The sequence below is a fragment of the Pempheris klunzingeri genome, chromosome 18, assembly GCF_042242105.1.
Source record: "Pempheris klunzingeri isolate RE-2024b chromosome 18, fPemKlu1.hap1, whole genome shotgun sequence".
Lineage (NCBI taxonomy): Eukaryota > Metazoa > Chordata > Actinopteri > Acropomatiformes > Pempheridae > Pempheris > Pempheris klunzingeri.
Genome location: NC_092029.1, coordinates 2,708,330 through 2,724,025, shown reverse-complemented (window position 1 = coordinate 2,724,025; position 15,696 = coordinate 2,708,330). Strand labels below are relative to the sequence as shown.

The 15,696-nt window shown below is 42.0% G+C and overlaps 1 protein-coding gene across 1 annotated transcript in view; it reads right to left on the bottom strand.

Moving 5' to 3' along the window:
* Nucleotides 1–15,696, bottom strand: part of cnksr3 (cnksr family member 3) — a 49,875-nt gene that overhangs the window by 16,528 nt on the left and 17,651 nt on the right. The window contains exons 3-6 of the mRNA XM_070849850.1: nt 9,201–9,403; nt 6,755–6,842; nt 3,634–3,675; nt 110–229 (exon numbers count right to left, since the gene is read on the bottom strand). Coding sequence (XP_070705951.1) covers nt 110–229; nt 3,634–3,675; nt 6,755–6,842; nt 9,201–9,403 — 453 coding nt within the window. The remainder of the gene's footprint in view (nt 1–109; nt 230–3,633; nt 3,676–6,754; nt 6,843–9,200; nt 9,404–15,696) is intronic.

Below are 15,696 nucleotides of genomic sequence, written 5' to 3'. Positions count from 1 at the left end.
AATTGTGGGATTTCTTTTTGCAGAACTGAATGTAAAGGATGACGTCGGTCCTGGATTTGTGTTCTGTCCCTTTCTGTGTTTGCTGCTTGGTGTTATTTTCTGAGCTCACCAGTCCCTCCCCGGGCTTGACGTCGGTGATGTGCACCTCCTCCAGGCAGGACATCTCGCTCTTGGAGGGGTCCGACGTCTCCTGGACCGTCTTCTCACAGATGCCGTTCAGAGCTCGAGACTGAAACACACACACACACACACACACACAACATAACATTAAATTGCCTCCACTGGAGAGGAAGGACGGGGATCTGACTTTTCCCGACTAATCAATAGAGACTGAATCCTACTTTTTTTTTTTTTTTTTTAATTGGTGCAAGTGACAGTACGGAAACAGGGGTAGTGACATGAACACACATAAACAGACATAAATAGACAAACAGACAGGTACGGGGGAACCTTGAAGGGGAAAAAGAAGGGAAGGACATGCATAGAAATGTATGGTCTTATATACACTACTCACAAAAAGTTAGGGATATTCGACTTTCAGGTGAAATATGGAAAATGTAAACAGTGAATGCTACAGTGATATTATATCATGAAAGTAGGGCATTTAAGTAGAAGCATGCACTGGTCATTTCTTCATTTTAAACAATTTATTGAAAGAAAATCTACCAACAGTGGTAGGTAAACCACAACAAAACATGTTCAGTGTCTCAATAAATTGGGACGTGGCCAAAGGACGTCCACTCCTCTCCTTTCTGTGACTCTTCCAGTCTCTGTATCACTGTTCCAACCTCCTGATGACACTCTGTGACCCTCTAAGCTCAGTGAACACCTCCGTCTGAGGACTTCCTGTTTGAAGCCTCCAGTGTTGAGGTGCTGCTGATCAACTGTTAGGTGTCGTCTTGGTCTCGTGATGTCAGAATGTGAACAGCAGGATGAGGAGGACTGTTTAAATACCAATTCTACCTGAAGCAGGAAATGTATTGGTGGATTCATGGATCAAACCTGTTGTGAATGTTGCTGTTAAGCTTCTTGTTAGAGAACAGCAACTTATAGTGAGTAGTGTATATAACAACAATAACAATATTCTACAACAGTAACGATATGCATGAATATATTTAAACTATCACAAAGGGTTTCACATGTAAAAGTTCATATCTTCTTACGTCGTTTTAAGTCGACACTTGTGCAAAGTATGTGAAATTACTTTGTTAATAAAGGGTGTTGGTCACTGGTAGGAGTAGATTTAGTTATTGAAGATGATTATCAATAATATCAATGAAATATTAATACCAATATAGTATTAATAGAAGTCATAATAACAGGGCAGCACCCTGGAATCGGGGACCAGTAACCAAACGGTAAACGCAGGGCATCATATGAAATTAGAGAATATTCTTCAGCAGCTCAGAGGACGTTAAGTGATGAAGCTTGATTCTCCCATTTAGAGCCGACGCAGAGCTCAACAACGTCAGTCTCTCTCCACGGCGGCCATTAGACCGACATGATGACGGACCAGAATCACACTCAGAGGTCTGGACCCAGGTGAGGTCAGCGGCTGTTTGATTCTAACAACAGTTGAATCCCCAAAATGTAAGGTAAAGCTGAAATAATTAACTAAAAATCAATTTTGATGGTTCCAGGTTTTCAAATTTGAGAATTTGGTCGTTTTCTTGGACGACTTTAAAACTAATATGTTTGTGTTTTGCTGTAATGGGCCTTTTTCACACTTCACAATGATCGATAGTTAAAACAATCATTAACTGCAGCCCCATGTAACTGATGCAGATGACATTTCTTGGGTAAAACAGACCCGACAAGTCAGAGCTAAACTCCAAACTGTAGAAACTGAACTCATAAAGCTTCTGCAGGATTCATTCATTGAAAAGAGAGGGAGCCAGTGGAAGCATCACATCGCTGTTGGCGTGTTGCTGAGCAGACCTCTGCAGACTGAAACCAGCCTCATGTTATCATTACGCTGACTAGACACTCTTCCCTGGAGCTCAGCGGGGGGGGGTCTGAGGTCCGGGGACGCAGGGAGGTGATCAGGAAAACACAAACCGGCAGGAAATTACAAGTAAACCAGGAAAAACATGCTCCTCCGCAGAGAAAACTCCTCCTTTTTTTAAATTCCTTACTTTTCCTTACGGCCTGATTGCTTCGAGAGACGGAGAGGAAAACAAATTCTGTACAAACACAAACTGTTGTGCAGCTTTCAAAGCTTTAAAGCAGCCGTTAACCTGTGAGGGGTTCCTGCAGCTTCATCCGTCTTTGGACAAACAAACATTCACTGAGTCACAGCACTGAAAAACAACTACAGGAAAAGAGGAACAAAGAACTGATGGACGCTAAAAGTGTCGACTGAAATCACGTCTGCAGGGTTTGTCAATCAAAGTTAACATGAATAGTTGGGTTTACAGTTTGATCTTTAATAAAGGAACTCTGTAAACTTTGCATTTAGAGTCATAATTCAGATGGGACCATGAAGGCCTCAAGAGCCTGGAAATGGTTTGGAAATTTGGTTTAAGTACCTTGAAAAGTGCCTGAATTTTACTCTTAAAAACCCTCTGTTTCAGCATCACACAACATAATGAACAGAGTATTTTCACATTGTGACGTCAGTGCTTTTACTATAGTAGAGATTTTAATACGTACACACGGCACCACTCACTGTGTATTCTGCCTACAGTGGTTTCTATTCAGGTACAGCAGGAGCAAATACTCATGGTTTTAGCTCAGAAACTGTGTGAAACAAGTTTTATACATTTGTGACGCTAATCTGAGAGACTCCTGAAGTTTCTTTTTCTCAGAATATGGCACCTCTCTCCTGGCTATGTAATCGTTTTCTACCTAGATTCAAGATTCAAAGCGTTTATTATCATGTGTACAGTGAAAATCTTACTTTGCCATCCACACTGAATGCCAAAGAGGATAAAAAATAAATATAAATATAAACTACTATTGCTAACATACAAATATATTTACAAAATGTGCAACTTAACATGAGGTAAAGTGAATGTGCAGATTAGAGGTAGTTGTTGACTCCTATTGGAGTTTGATGGCGGAGGGAAAGAAGGAGCTTCTGAATCTGGATGTCCTGCACTTCAGACTCCTGTACCTCCGTCCTGATACTCTGTTGTAAGTTTAGTCTAGTTCTTTGTGCAGTATTTGTAGAGGGAAGTCATTTTGGATCTGATGTGAAAAAAAGCACTAACCTTAAAAGGGATAATTCAACATTTAAGCTCATTTTCTTGTCTCCCAAAATGTTGAATTATCCCTTTAACTAGTTTCAAGGAACTTAAGTGAAAGCTTGAGGTCTGATTAGACGAGACTCAGAGGTCCTGAGGTCACATTAGAAACAGGGACAGAGAAAGTGATGTCAGTACTCTGGGTAACAACAGGACAACCAACAGGAAGTGTTATCCAAGACAGGAAGTGGACGGTCCTGAGCTGAATAAACAAAGCCGCAGATTCACACAAACACACACAGCAAACACCACTGGACGCTCGGTACAAGACAGGAAAAGGAAGTGTGTGTGTGTGTGTGTGTGTGTGTGTGTGTGTGTGTGTCCATGTGCTTCCGATTAGGCATCTCCAAACATCCAAACCAGAGGATAAAGCAGAAGCAGAACTCACCACTTCCAGAATCTTCTCCTCTATCTCATAAACAGTGCAGTCCTGCAATTACACAGACAGACAGACAGACTGATTGATGGACGTCACACTGCAAAACACTTAAAAACAGTCCAAACATCTGCAGTTTTGTCAAGACAAGCAAGAATGTCAGAGCAGGTGTCGTTGCGGGAAAATAAATCGTATGATGGGATGTATTTCTGGATCTCGCCTCTGATTTTGTGCTTTTATTTTGAAAAAGGGACGGGGCGACACACAGAAATGGATAAAAAGCAAATGAAAGTCACATGACTGAACTCTTTACTCGTTTCCTCATTTCAAACAGAACTTTACTTTAGATTTGGGTAATCACTATAAACTTTATTAGATAAGATATGAAGCTAGAGACAAAGATATAAAAGGGTTTTAACATTTAGACAACAATGTGGGGAGATAAGACTTAACTTTAATTAAATTAAACATCGTGGACTAATAAACTGGCTGGTCCTGAATAAATGTGGTGTGATATTTGCGTCTCATTCAGTTTTCTAAAAAGGTAATTTAACAAAACTTAATGTTGTTTTGGAGCTCGTTCCTCAAACACTCTTATAAAATAATATTATTCAAACTGCTGCGTGGCAGAAAATATTGACAAGACTTCAAACTTTAAAACCTTTAAAGACTTTTAAACTTTGAGTGGTAATCCTGGTGACAAGTCAACGGTTTATTTATTGTGACCAGATGGTTCTGGAAATGCCTCCGAAATGTAGAAATTTTGGATTTTTTCAAATGAATCCTTCAGAAACAGGAGCTCTGTGGCTCAGGTGTGATGACGGGAGCCTGCAGGAGCGACACAAACACAAATGGGTGCAGGACTTTAAATTTTACTCAATAATATCCGACCCATTACGTAGCATTAACATAGATCCTTTGGTCTCTGCACAGTAAACATATTCTCTATCCTTCAGCTACTTAAGCTGATATACTGCACATGTTTATAGCATTTTTAAATAATATTCTGTATTTTAAATATTTGTGTTTTATATTTATGTTTCTTGACTTGCAGTACCTCTTGTGTTTTCTTAACCCTTTAACGTCCTCACCAAGAAAAAAGCAATGAAAAAATGTATTCTTTATATATTTTATTTCCTTGGGGCACTAATTACAAAAATCAATGTTTTTTTATGAGCAGACCCCACATTTTTTGAAATATTGGCCTCTACCAAACGGTTGAGATGTCGTAAGTAAAACATGTTTTCAATAAGATATAGTGAGTCAAAATGTGCTCTACCATATGGTTGAGCAGAAGGTTAAAGGGTTAAGTTCATTGCATGTACCAACATATTCCTTGTATTAACTTGGCATGAAGCTGTTTCTGATCAGTTTTATTCACTGTGGTTTGGGCAAAACAATCAAGGAACAATGTCGTGTAGGATAGAAGCTGTGGCTGCAACAGATTTATCCAGTTTCAAGGATGTTTTAAGAGTAACTAAAGGGGAATAATGGGAGCGTTTGACAGAGTTTATGCTGTCAGAACATTGAGACAAACTCACACACGTCCCCATTCAACACAGACACGTTTTTTTCTTGCTCTTAAAATAAAGGTTGAAATTGTAGCCGAACTTATCAGATGAGTCAGCTTTCCTTTGCAGAAGTCTGTCTGTGTGAAGACAGTGAAGTGAAGTAAACAGAGAAAAAAAAACTAAACAAAACAGAGAGGAATCAGCGGGAAAACAAATATTTGAGAAATGACAGCCTGCAGGAGAGTGAAACCAGAGGGAGGGACCGCGAACGCCTCCCACAGACACTGAGAGGATTCCTCCTGTGGTCGGGGAAATAACAGCTCCCTGTAAACGGGCTGACAGGATGATTGCATGACGGCGTGGCGGGGCGACGCCTCAGCGCTGCACAAATCTCTCTCTGCTCTCACACGTTGGGAGGCGACACGCTGGAAAGAATATCCTACAAGCACGGCCAAAACTTCAGCTGCGAATCCTAAAAAAAACTTTTTTCTAAAATCCACCTGTGCTCTTTGTGTGAGGAAGCAGACTTTTTGTGCTTTAAATCTCTCCTCTAAATGACAACGGCTTTACCAGCTGTAGAAAAGAGACTTTTTACTCTTATTGGCCGAAGCAGCTACCGTTTAAAGGTGAGACAGATTCGCTGTGGGCCGACCTGAACCTGAACAGACAAGAAGCAGCAACAAGAAACACAAAGGCGAACGCCTGGAGACGCAGAAATATCGGTCAGTGATGTTCCTTCATCACCGTTAACCACACACACGCCATCCTGCAGCCATAAATACTGACGAGAGCACAATATGTGGATTAATCCACCGCTGAAAATAGTCCCCAACACATGCCCTACTTCCTCCTTTTTGAGTGGCATTTGATAAAAACTACAGAGAGCAGCTGTTTTAGGAAATCACTGAGTGAAACCACCATATATACTTGAGGTATTTTCAAAAGTGTATGTCTTTAGTAGGAACTGTAGACTGAATATAAAGATGGACGACGCGTCTCCACTTCCTCCCACTGTGCAAATATTCAGCTAAAATATCCAGGATGCAGCCTCTGCCATCTCACGCTGGTGACGTCTAACCCAATCAGGATGTTTAACACCCTCTCTACAGCACCGAGTCATCCTTGAATCAGACTTTGTAGTGCTGATAAGTATTTGTGGCTCCAAAAAACCAAGATGGCGGCAACCGTGAAGCCAAACTCGTGGCCTCAAATCAACAAACTACTGGGTGACGCCACAGTGGCTCCATCCACTTCGCATATACAGTCTAATTAAAATGAATTCTAGCTGAGATCTTAAGGAAAAGATGCCAAATGCGTCAGGCTGAACTGTATCTTATCATAAATGTGTATAAAAGACCTTTTTTTAAGTCAAAGACAGATTAAAGGTTAAGAAGTTCAAATGTAAAAACTCCCTCTTCTTCTTGTTTGTTTTGGTGACGCTGCTATCTGACAGAGATTCATCATCAGAAGGACTTTGTACATGTAAACAGAAGTTATCTAGTTCATCCTTGTGATCCCCATCAAAGCCTGAAAATAAACAGTGTGCCAGCATGAGTTCATGACCTTATTTCTGCCTTTAACACAACTATCTCCACACAGAAAGTGAATTGAGCCTCACTGACCTTCTGGACGGTGGAGGTGAGCTCCAGACACAGCTGGATGATTCTGCTTTTGGTGGAGGTGAAGTCGTTGGTGCCCGTCAGAGGAGTCCTGGAAAAAGAGGATACCGGTGCTGTTACAGAGGAATGACCTGCAGTAAAACCACGGCGAGCGTTTGCGTGCTCCCTTTGTTGGTTTCCCTCATCCCTACATCAGAAGTCGTGTACACAATAGGCAACATGGACGCCAAAAGACTCCATGTATTCTTTACTCATTTTTTGTTCTTTCTTCTTCTAATAAGCCGTTAGGCTAACAACGTAGAGAGTGAGCGAGCAGGTAATGTGAAGTTAATGTAGGAAGTGTGAGGCCGTTGGGAAAAACCAAAGCCTGCCTCCTCGTTCTTTTTCTTTTTTAAATTATGTTTCTGGGTGTCATATGCCTTTAATAGACCTCCATAGTGGAAGGCTGTTGTTTCTCAGCAAACTTTATTTTGAAAATATAAGCAGATGTTGTTTCTCAGCTAGCTTTACTTTGAAAATGTAACCAGAAGTTGTTTCTCAGGATGTTTTATTTTGAAAGCGAATCTGACTGTTTCTCAGCACACTTTATTTTGAAAATGTAACCAGAAGTTGTTTCCCAGGCTTTATTTTGAAAATATAACCAGCTGTTTCCCAGGCTTTATTTTGACAGCAAACCAGCATCGTTTCTCTGCAAGTTTTATTTTGAAGATGTAACCAGATTTTGCTTCTCAGCACACTTTATTTTGAAACTCTTTCAGTATCTTCCTGTCTCACTGTCACCTACAGCTGCAGGTCGTGAACATCGATCGCTGCTCCTGCGCCCCCTAAAGGCTGAACCTGGTCTTAAATGATCTGGACTCAACACCTGATCCAGGTTCGCCAACATGTGAGTGGGTGAGCTGACACACGACAGGTGTCAGGTGCGCTGTGGGCGTCGGCGCAGTAACCTGTCAGGGTTCGTGTGTTCACAGCTGCAGGAATGTTCTTCAAGCCGACACAAGCTGGGAGAAACCTGGCGGACTCAAACGGCTGCAGAGAGACTCGCTGACTGACAGCTGACAGACGCCACGCATGCTAACAGGCACACACACGAATAACAGCCGGTGTTTTCACTCCTGTAATGCAATTAAATGTCTGCAAACGTATTAATTAAAACTCAATGATTTAAAGCTGCGGTACGCCACAATGACAGAGAGAGCGTTCCTATTGGCTGTTCTACAAACGCCCCTTCACATGTGGCTGAAAGTCGGATTCAGTGGAGGAAAATCCTGCAGAAAAAGTTTTGTATTCCAACGTTGGAACAACTGCGTTCAGTTGAGACGGACTCTTCGGACAGAGAGGAGACAGTAAAACAGGAGTCAGTGATTCCTGTAACATCTGAATGTCCTGACGGGGTTCGTTAGCTTGTGTCATGGATGCAAAGTTATTATCAGACCCCTGATAACATCCAACATGTGGCGGACGTAGATTTACCAGGAAAGCATCACTGACAGATGGAGCAGGAGACAAAGAGAGAGATGGTCTTTTATCAGTTAGGTTTAGGTTAAAAGGTGCATTCTGCCTTGTATGGGAGCTTTAAGGTGAGTATTTATTTTACAGAAAGGTGTCTAAATGTGTTAAAGCCCTTTGTCACCGATCCTGTTTATTCATGGACAAGATCTCGAGGTGAGGAGAGCGTCCGGTTTGGCATCCTCAGACCTTTCTGGGGCCGTTTTTGAGTGTCAGCACCTTTAACTCTGAGGCCGTGGTTCTCTGCTGGAAAACGGTGGATCTCCTCCTCTGGATTGGGAGTTGCTGCCCCACGTGAGGGAGTTAAAGTTTATCTCGGGGTCGGAGATGGGATGCAGGTGCTGTACCGATCCGTTGTGGTGAAGAGGGAGGAAGAGGAGCCAGTTGAGGCGGTCAGGATGACTCCTGGAGGTTTACCAGGCACGTCCCACCAAGAGGAGAGACCCCCGGGGCAGATCCAGAACTCGCTGGAGGGATTATATATCTCATCTGGCATGGGAACGCCTCAGGATCCCCCAGGAGGAGCTGGAAAAGCTCAGGAGGAGGACGTCTGGAGTGCCCCGGTTAGCCTCCTGTCACCGCGACCCAACCCCGGATAAGCGGAAGATGATGGATGGAAGTTAAGTCGTTCATCTACAGTTAACTCTTTAACCATTTTCAACCACAACTTCAAACGCCGGGGAAATCGTGACCCCTTTAGGCTTCCATAAGCTGGATGTAGCTTCATATTTACACATGCACACAGTCGAGTGGCATCAGTCTGAACATCTAACTCTTCACAGGAAAGTGAAAGCCCACAAACTGACCCACCGACCTCAGAGATACTGTGTTACTCCCCGACTCAACAGTCACTTCAATCCAGAAGTTCTTATGACTAAAATAAAGGTTGAAGATGCTGTTGACTGCTCTGTGTGTCTGAGACAGTGTGTTACCGTCTCACCTGTCCAGCCAGGCCAGCAGACTCTTGGCGGCCCCGATCAGCTCCACCACGGCGGTCAGGAACTCGTTGGAGGGCTGATGGGATATTTTGGTGTGGTAGGCGGGGTTCTTCCTGCGCTGCGACACGGCGCCGCTCAGGTTGTGGTGCGCCGCTCTCATCTTCCCCACCAGAGTCTTCAGATTGTCCGACTCCACGCCGTAGTTCTGTCACATAATCAGTATATTATCAATATACAGGAAGCTTGTATAATAAAAGGTTCTTGTTATGATATTAATTATTATGTATTATGTGTGAAAGCTGCTGCCTTAGTTCTCTATATTGTACCAGTGGTGGTCAATCAATAAAATTATATTTAAATAGCATTTTTTGAACAAATCAAAAATAAATAGAAAGTGTTTTACAAGCAAATATAAGATGCACACAAAAATATCTTAAAAAAACAACAAAACAATACTAGAAGCAACAAATACATTCTGAAATATTACACAAAATAAATAAATTATATTAAAACAGTAAAATAACAATAAACAAAAGACAAAATAAATAATGCTGATAAGGAATAAAGTATAACTTATTATTTATCTATATCTTTAGTTTTAATACCCATGTTATTGATTGCTGCATTTTATATATAAAGATGCTTATGAATTATATTGTTTCATTTTCTAAAACAGACTCCTAAACAGTGTATTAAAACCAATCTACTAATAATTCTTAGTTTGTAGAATTATTAATTATTAGTAGCTGGAAACGAAAAGTTTAGGACGTGGTTTTAAATCGTTTCAAATACATTCAGAGAATCAATAAACCCAACGAGTTCAGGCCAAGAAAACACCCCTCAAATCATATTAAGACAACACACACACACACACACACACACACACACACACCCAAAACACACACACACACACACACACACACACATTCCTAGGAGCCAGTCACCATGGCGATGATCTGACTAAAAAAACATCCCACGTCACGGCATCTTCAGCAACCTGTCACTCAAACTAAATCCAAACTGGTGCATCAGTTAACAGGAATAAGGAGGACAATCAATAACAGTGATCAATATGAATTGATCTTTAATAGGGACCACGTTACCATGGTGACACATGAAAAAAAACAATCAAGTTGTTTGTTTTGTTTTAAAAAAAAAAAAAAAGTCAGAGTAAAGAAAGATGTTGCTGGAACGCCTCGTGTTTTCCTAAAGATTTACTTACATCAATCAATCAATCAATCAATCACTCGATCAAGCCTCCAGTGGTAGGTCATACACACATCTGAACTATTCTTTTCTTATTTTTGAACTTCAAAATTGTTTTATTTTGTTTGTTATTTTTTTTACTCGTCCTCACAGATCTGTTCAGGATCTGTCCTCTCTCGCCTGAGGCGGCTCAGAGCCAGTAAAAACACTCACGTCACACCTGTCGACTGACTGCACTCTGAAAAAAGAAGAAGAAGAAGAAAAAAAATCCACCTTAACGAAACATGACAGCTGACAGCAAAAATCATGTTTCAGGTCAAGTTTTAAATCGTGTTGTTAAAGTGAAACATCAGTCAGTTTGTTGGAGTCAAACAGGCTGTCTGTTAAAGGAGAATTCTGGTGTTTTTAAACCTGGGCCCTTTTCCTTACATATCCTGGTGTCTAAATGACTGGTAGGTGCTAAAAGTGTTGGAACTGGTCCAGTAGATCACCTCAGCCAGCAGCCACCAAACGGGCTGCAATGGCTGCAACGTGATCCTTTGGGACAACTGCACCTGATCACAGTAGGTCCACTAAAAGAGCTTGTTTGATCCACTGACAGGCTCAGAGTGTTATTCTAAGTGTGTGACAGCATCATGGAAAGGATCCCTACAGAGAGAGACCTGGAAGATCCTTTTGGTTTAACCACAAACAGCCGTTATATCGCTCTCTGCACACACACCAGACTCCATTCACAAAAACAGGAATTCTACCTCATAGAACACAGGAGCTGCTGGTCTGCTGCTGCCTCGATCAAATAGTTTGTCTGGTGTTTTAAAGGGTTAGTTCAGGTTCAACACGACATTTGTGTAACAGACAATAACACAAACCTACACAACAACACAAAGAACCGAACTGATTGAGGCAGCAGTAGACCAGCAACTCCTGTGTTCTGTGGGGTAAAATTACTGTTTTTGTCAATGGAGTCTGGTAGCTTTGAAGAGAGCGCTATAACGGCTATTTTTGGTTAAACAAAAAGAATCTTACAGGTCTAATAATGCTGTCAGACACTTAGAATAATAATCTGAGCCTGTGGATGACAAAAACAATCACCTTTAATAGAAATACTGTAACTTTCTGGACCAATTCCCACACCTTTTGTACCCACCAGTCATTAAGACACCAGAATATGTAAAAAAAATAGGGCTCTCAGATAACTATGAGAGCTTCACAACATATTTAGGGGCTGAGGAACATTTACATTAGACTGTAACTCTGATAATAAACCTGTGGTGTTTGGAAAGTGAAAGTCAGAGCAGAGAAAGTGTCTCCTGTTCTGCTGAATGAGTCTCAGATGGAAAACTGATCAGCAAACGGAAACGGCTGCTGGGACAAAACTGCAGCGGCTCTTCCTCCGCACACTGTAAACTGGGTTCAATGTGTGTGTGTGTGTGTGTGTGTGTGTGTCAGGGGAAGGGTGGTGGTGGTGGTGTTGGTGCAGGAGGGGGGGGGTCTTTCTGACAGGTGGGAGGGCTCACATCTGTTTCCTGCTCCAACACCAGAGAGCAGTAAACTCAATTCTGAGCCGCAAAAAAATATCCACAATGAGTCAGTTGACCTTCAATTGAGTCTTAGAGGAAAACTCTCCCTGAAACAGTCGAGCTGCTGCTGCTGTGATCTGATGATCTATTCAGGACTCCGTGTTCATGCATCTTTCCTCAACATGATGTCACGACTATGTTTTTCCAAAGAAAGAAAGGAAGTTCTGTCATTTGGGTCTCACGATGACCAGTTCGATTCGCCAAGGAGGCAAAAAGCTACTAAGTGAACTTAAATGTAGAATATTTTGTCACAGATGAACAAATGTCAGGAGTCAATGAGCATCAGCTAGTTAGCTAACAGGCTAACTGTGCCTACAGTGGTATTTCTGTTTATTGTCCTCATTGTGGCCTCCATAGACCTCCACTACACACTAACACACTGAGTAACTAGCACACACACTATAGACCTCCACTACACACTGACACACTGACTAACTAGCACACACACACACACTATAGACCTCCACTACACACTGACACACTGACTAACTAGCACACACACACACTATAGACCTCCACTACACACTAACACACTGACTAACTAGCACACACACACTATAGACCTCCACTACACACTAACACACTGACTAACTAGCACACACACACTATAGACCTCCACTACACACTAACACACTGACTAACTAGCACACACACACACTATAGACCTCCACTACACACTAACACACTGACTAACTAGCACACACACACTATAGACCTCCACTACACACTAACACACTGACTAACTAGCACACACACACACACACACACTATAGACCTCCACTACACACACTGGTGGATATGAGAATGAATGATTCGCCAACACGACTTCAAACAGTAGTCACTTACATGTCTTATAAGTGTGTCACTGCTGTCGCCCTTTATCTCCACTGTTTGTCACAGCTGAGCTCCGTTTTGAAAAGGCTGCTGGATCCCATTCAGTTCAGTTACACCATTAAAGCTCAGCACCGACTGTAAATCCTCCTTTTCACTGTGACACAGACAGTCGCAGCTCATAAACAGCTGACTGAGGGGCTTCTGTCTGCACTTCAACACTTTTACTGTTTTACACAACAACTACTTTGTCGGCTGAGAGGAGCGTTTCTGCTCTGGTGTGTGTGTGTGTGTGTGGGGGGGGGGGGGGGGGGGCAAACGCTGCAGCTTTAATAAACATTTGAAGAGCTTTAAAATAAACTTTTTGTTTTGGTTATTTCGACCAAATATGGTGGTTCAGTGTGTCACAATTAAATGTGGTTATTCATGTTTTAATAACTCAAACTCAAAACTAAAAACAGAGAGTCAGCGCCTCCGAGTCTGAGTGTAAGTGTCTCTCTTGTTCACAGTGAGGGTAAAACTGGGTGGGAACTGGATTGGTGCAGCGTCAGCAGTAACACGGGTGCTGTACCGGACCTTTGTGGTGAAGAGGTGAAGGTGAAGCTCTCGAATTATCAGCCAATCAATCTTTACTTATATAGCGCCAAGATTGCTTTCCATAAAGAGCAAGTCCGGACCAAACTTTTTAATTAAGAGAGAGACTCAACGATTCAGGAATCCAACATTAAGGATTCAAGAACATGAGCAGCATCAGATGTTATATTAGGACACAGTGGCAGGAAGAACTCCCCTTTAACGGGAAGAAACCTGGAACAGAACCAGGCTCCAAGCAGCCGAGGGTGCCCTGCTTAGCCTGCTGCCACCTCGACTCGACCCCAGATAAGTGGAAGATAATGGTCGGATGGATGGGAAACTAAACTGATTTATTTTTAGACACAATCTGTGAAAGATTGCAGGTAATTTAAGGATTTTGTGCTTAACCCTTCAGAGTCTAGGACCGCCACACCGCGTCAAAGTCACATGTCACACGTTTGAAAACGTAAAGCTGTGACACAAGCACGCAGGTGCTCCATTCAAAGACTGTAGGAAAGCGGACACTTCAAACTTTTTACAAGTGTTTGAATTTTGTCCATCGGCCTATTAAGACTAAAGTTATGAAGAGCCGAAGTGGCGCACTACAGCTCTTCTAAGAGTTAGAAGATGCTGAATCTGGGGAAGAACGTTCTGATTGTGAGGAAGACTCCTTTCAGAGGATGAAGTGGATGCTGCGCGTGAAGACGAAGGAGAGGAGGTGTCCGCGCAGACCCCCGCTCCTCCAAAGATCCAACTAGTTCCTGCTCGGATTTTGTGTTTCTTTTGCACTTTTACATACAGTGTGTCCATATATTCTGTCAAAATAAATAAATACTTGTAGAATCACACAGGTGAGGTTGTGCTGAAGAGAAAGACACAAAGAAAGGCAAGCTAAGCAGTTTTAATGGGAAACACAAAGGTAAAATGCCGTTTTACCCCAGACTCTGAAGGGTTAAAGGAGTCAAACTGTATTAAAAAATGAATGAAAATGAAATGAAACATTTAAAACGCAAGTACAATGAAAATCTCAAATCAAACTTTGTCTCTAAGACAGAAAAACATAATTTCTCTGCAGCAACCTTCACTGCACATGAATAACTTTTTACAGTGTGGAAGTATCAAACCCAGCAGTGTGGGCCTGCTGCCAGATCTGATAAAGATTCAACAGAGAGCATTTTATTTACATCAGCACATTCTCCGGCAGGAGAGCCGAGCCCAGTGTGAACCGCCGCCGTCAGACCAGCGTGACGGACACCAAGACGCTTCACGCTCAGATTCAACTAATTCACACGAAAAGATGCAGGACAGACGCGGAGCCTCTTCTAATAACTACATCAGCTGCTTTAAGCTAAACTGCCGCCAACAGAGAGTCCTGATGATGAAATTCTGGTATTTAAACTACTGCTGTCAGCTTTCTGAGAGGGGGAAAAAAGGGGGGAATGTCCCTTTATTTTCCTCTCCTGACTACAGAGCTGCTGGTTTGGTGAACGTCCAGGTTACAGGGTTGTTGCTGACATGTCACAGGATTTCTGGCGGCTTCTGAGGTCTAAAACATTCAGATTATTTCAAATATGTATTTGAGGCGTAACCGAGCGCAGATGTTTGGGTTTTTCTGTCTCAGCCGGGAAGCTTTGGCCGTTTGTCATTCGTTGACTATTAAAGCTAAATCACGCTAGTCAGCTGATCGCGGGCCCGTTATCAGGACACTGAAATATACCTCTTGTCCACACGTACGCTGCCTTTAGTGCAAACAAAACCTTTGTAGCACTATCTCAACCCTTATTTACATCGTTTTATACTCTTCCACCATATTTAGGAGCAGAGGCGTCAAAATTGGTTAATTACTGGTTACTGCTACATGATCCAAACCAGCGTCGGTGGTTTTAGACGACGAGACCCAATCAAATAAAAGAAGAAGCTGTTTGTCTCACACTGAAAGGACGAGAGATTATTATCATTTTTGATCCTGACAGCGCTTCAATTCCCTTTTTACGTCATATGGAGGTTGTTTTTTTTTATTTTTCTTAAGAATATGTTTGTGTGGAAGGGATTTTTTTTAATCTTTTTTCTTCAAAAATACCCGTGTAGGTGTGGACTCCTTCTCTAAAGTCAAATGTGAACTTCCCATAATCTTCCATGACTAAAAAGGTGAATTTCAATTACCTATAAATGCAACATGACATGTAAAAGATCTCACACTGCTTGAGGTCCTTAAAGGCCACAGCGCTGCCGTTCTTTGGTGAATTAACAATTTTTATTTATTTTCTAAATATGATGCATAAAATTCCCTGGTTTTCCATGACTTTGC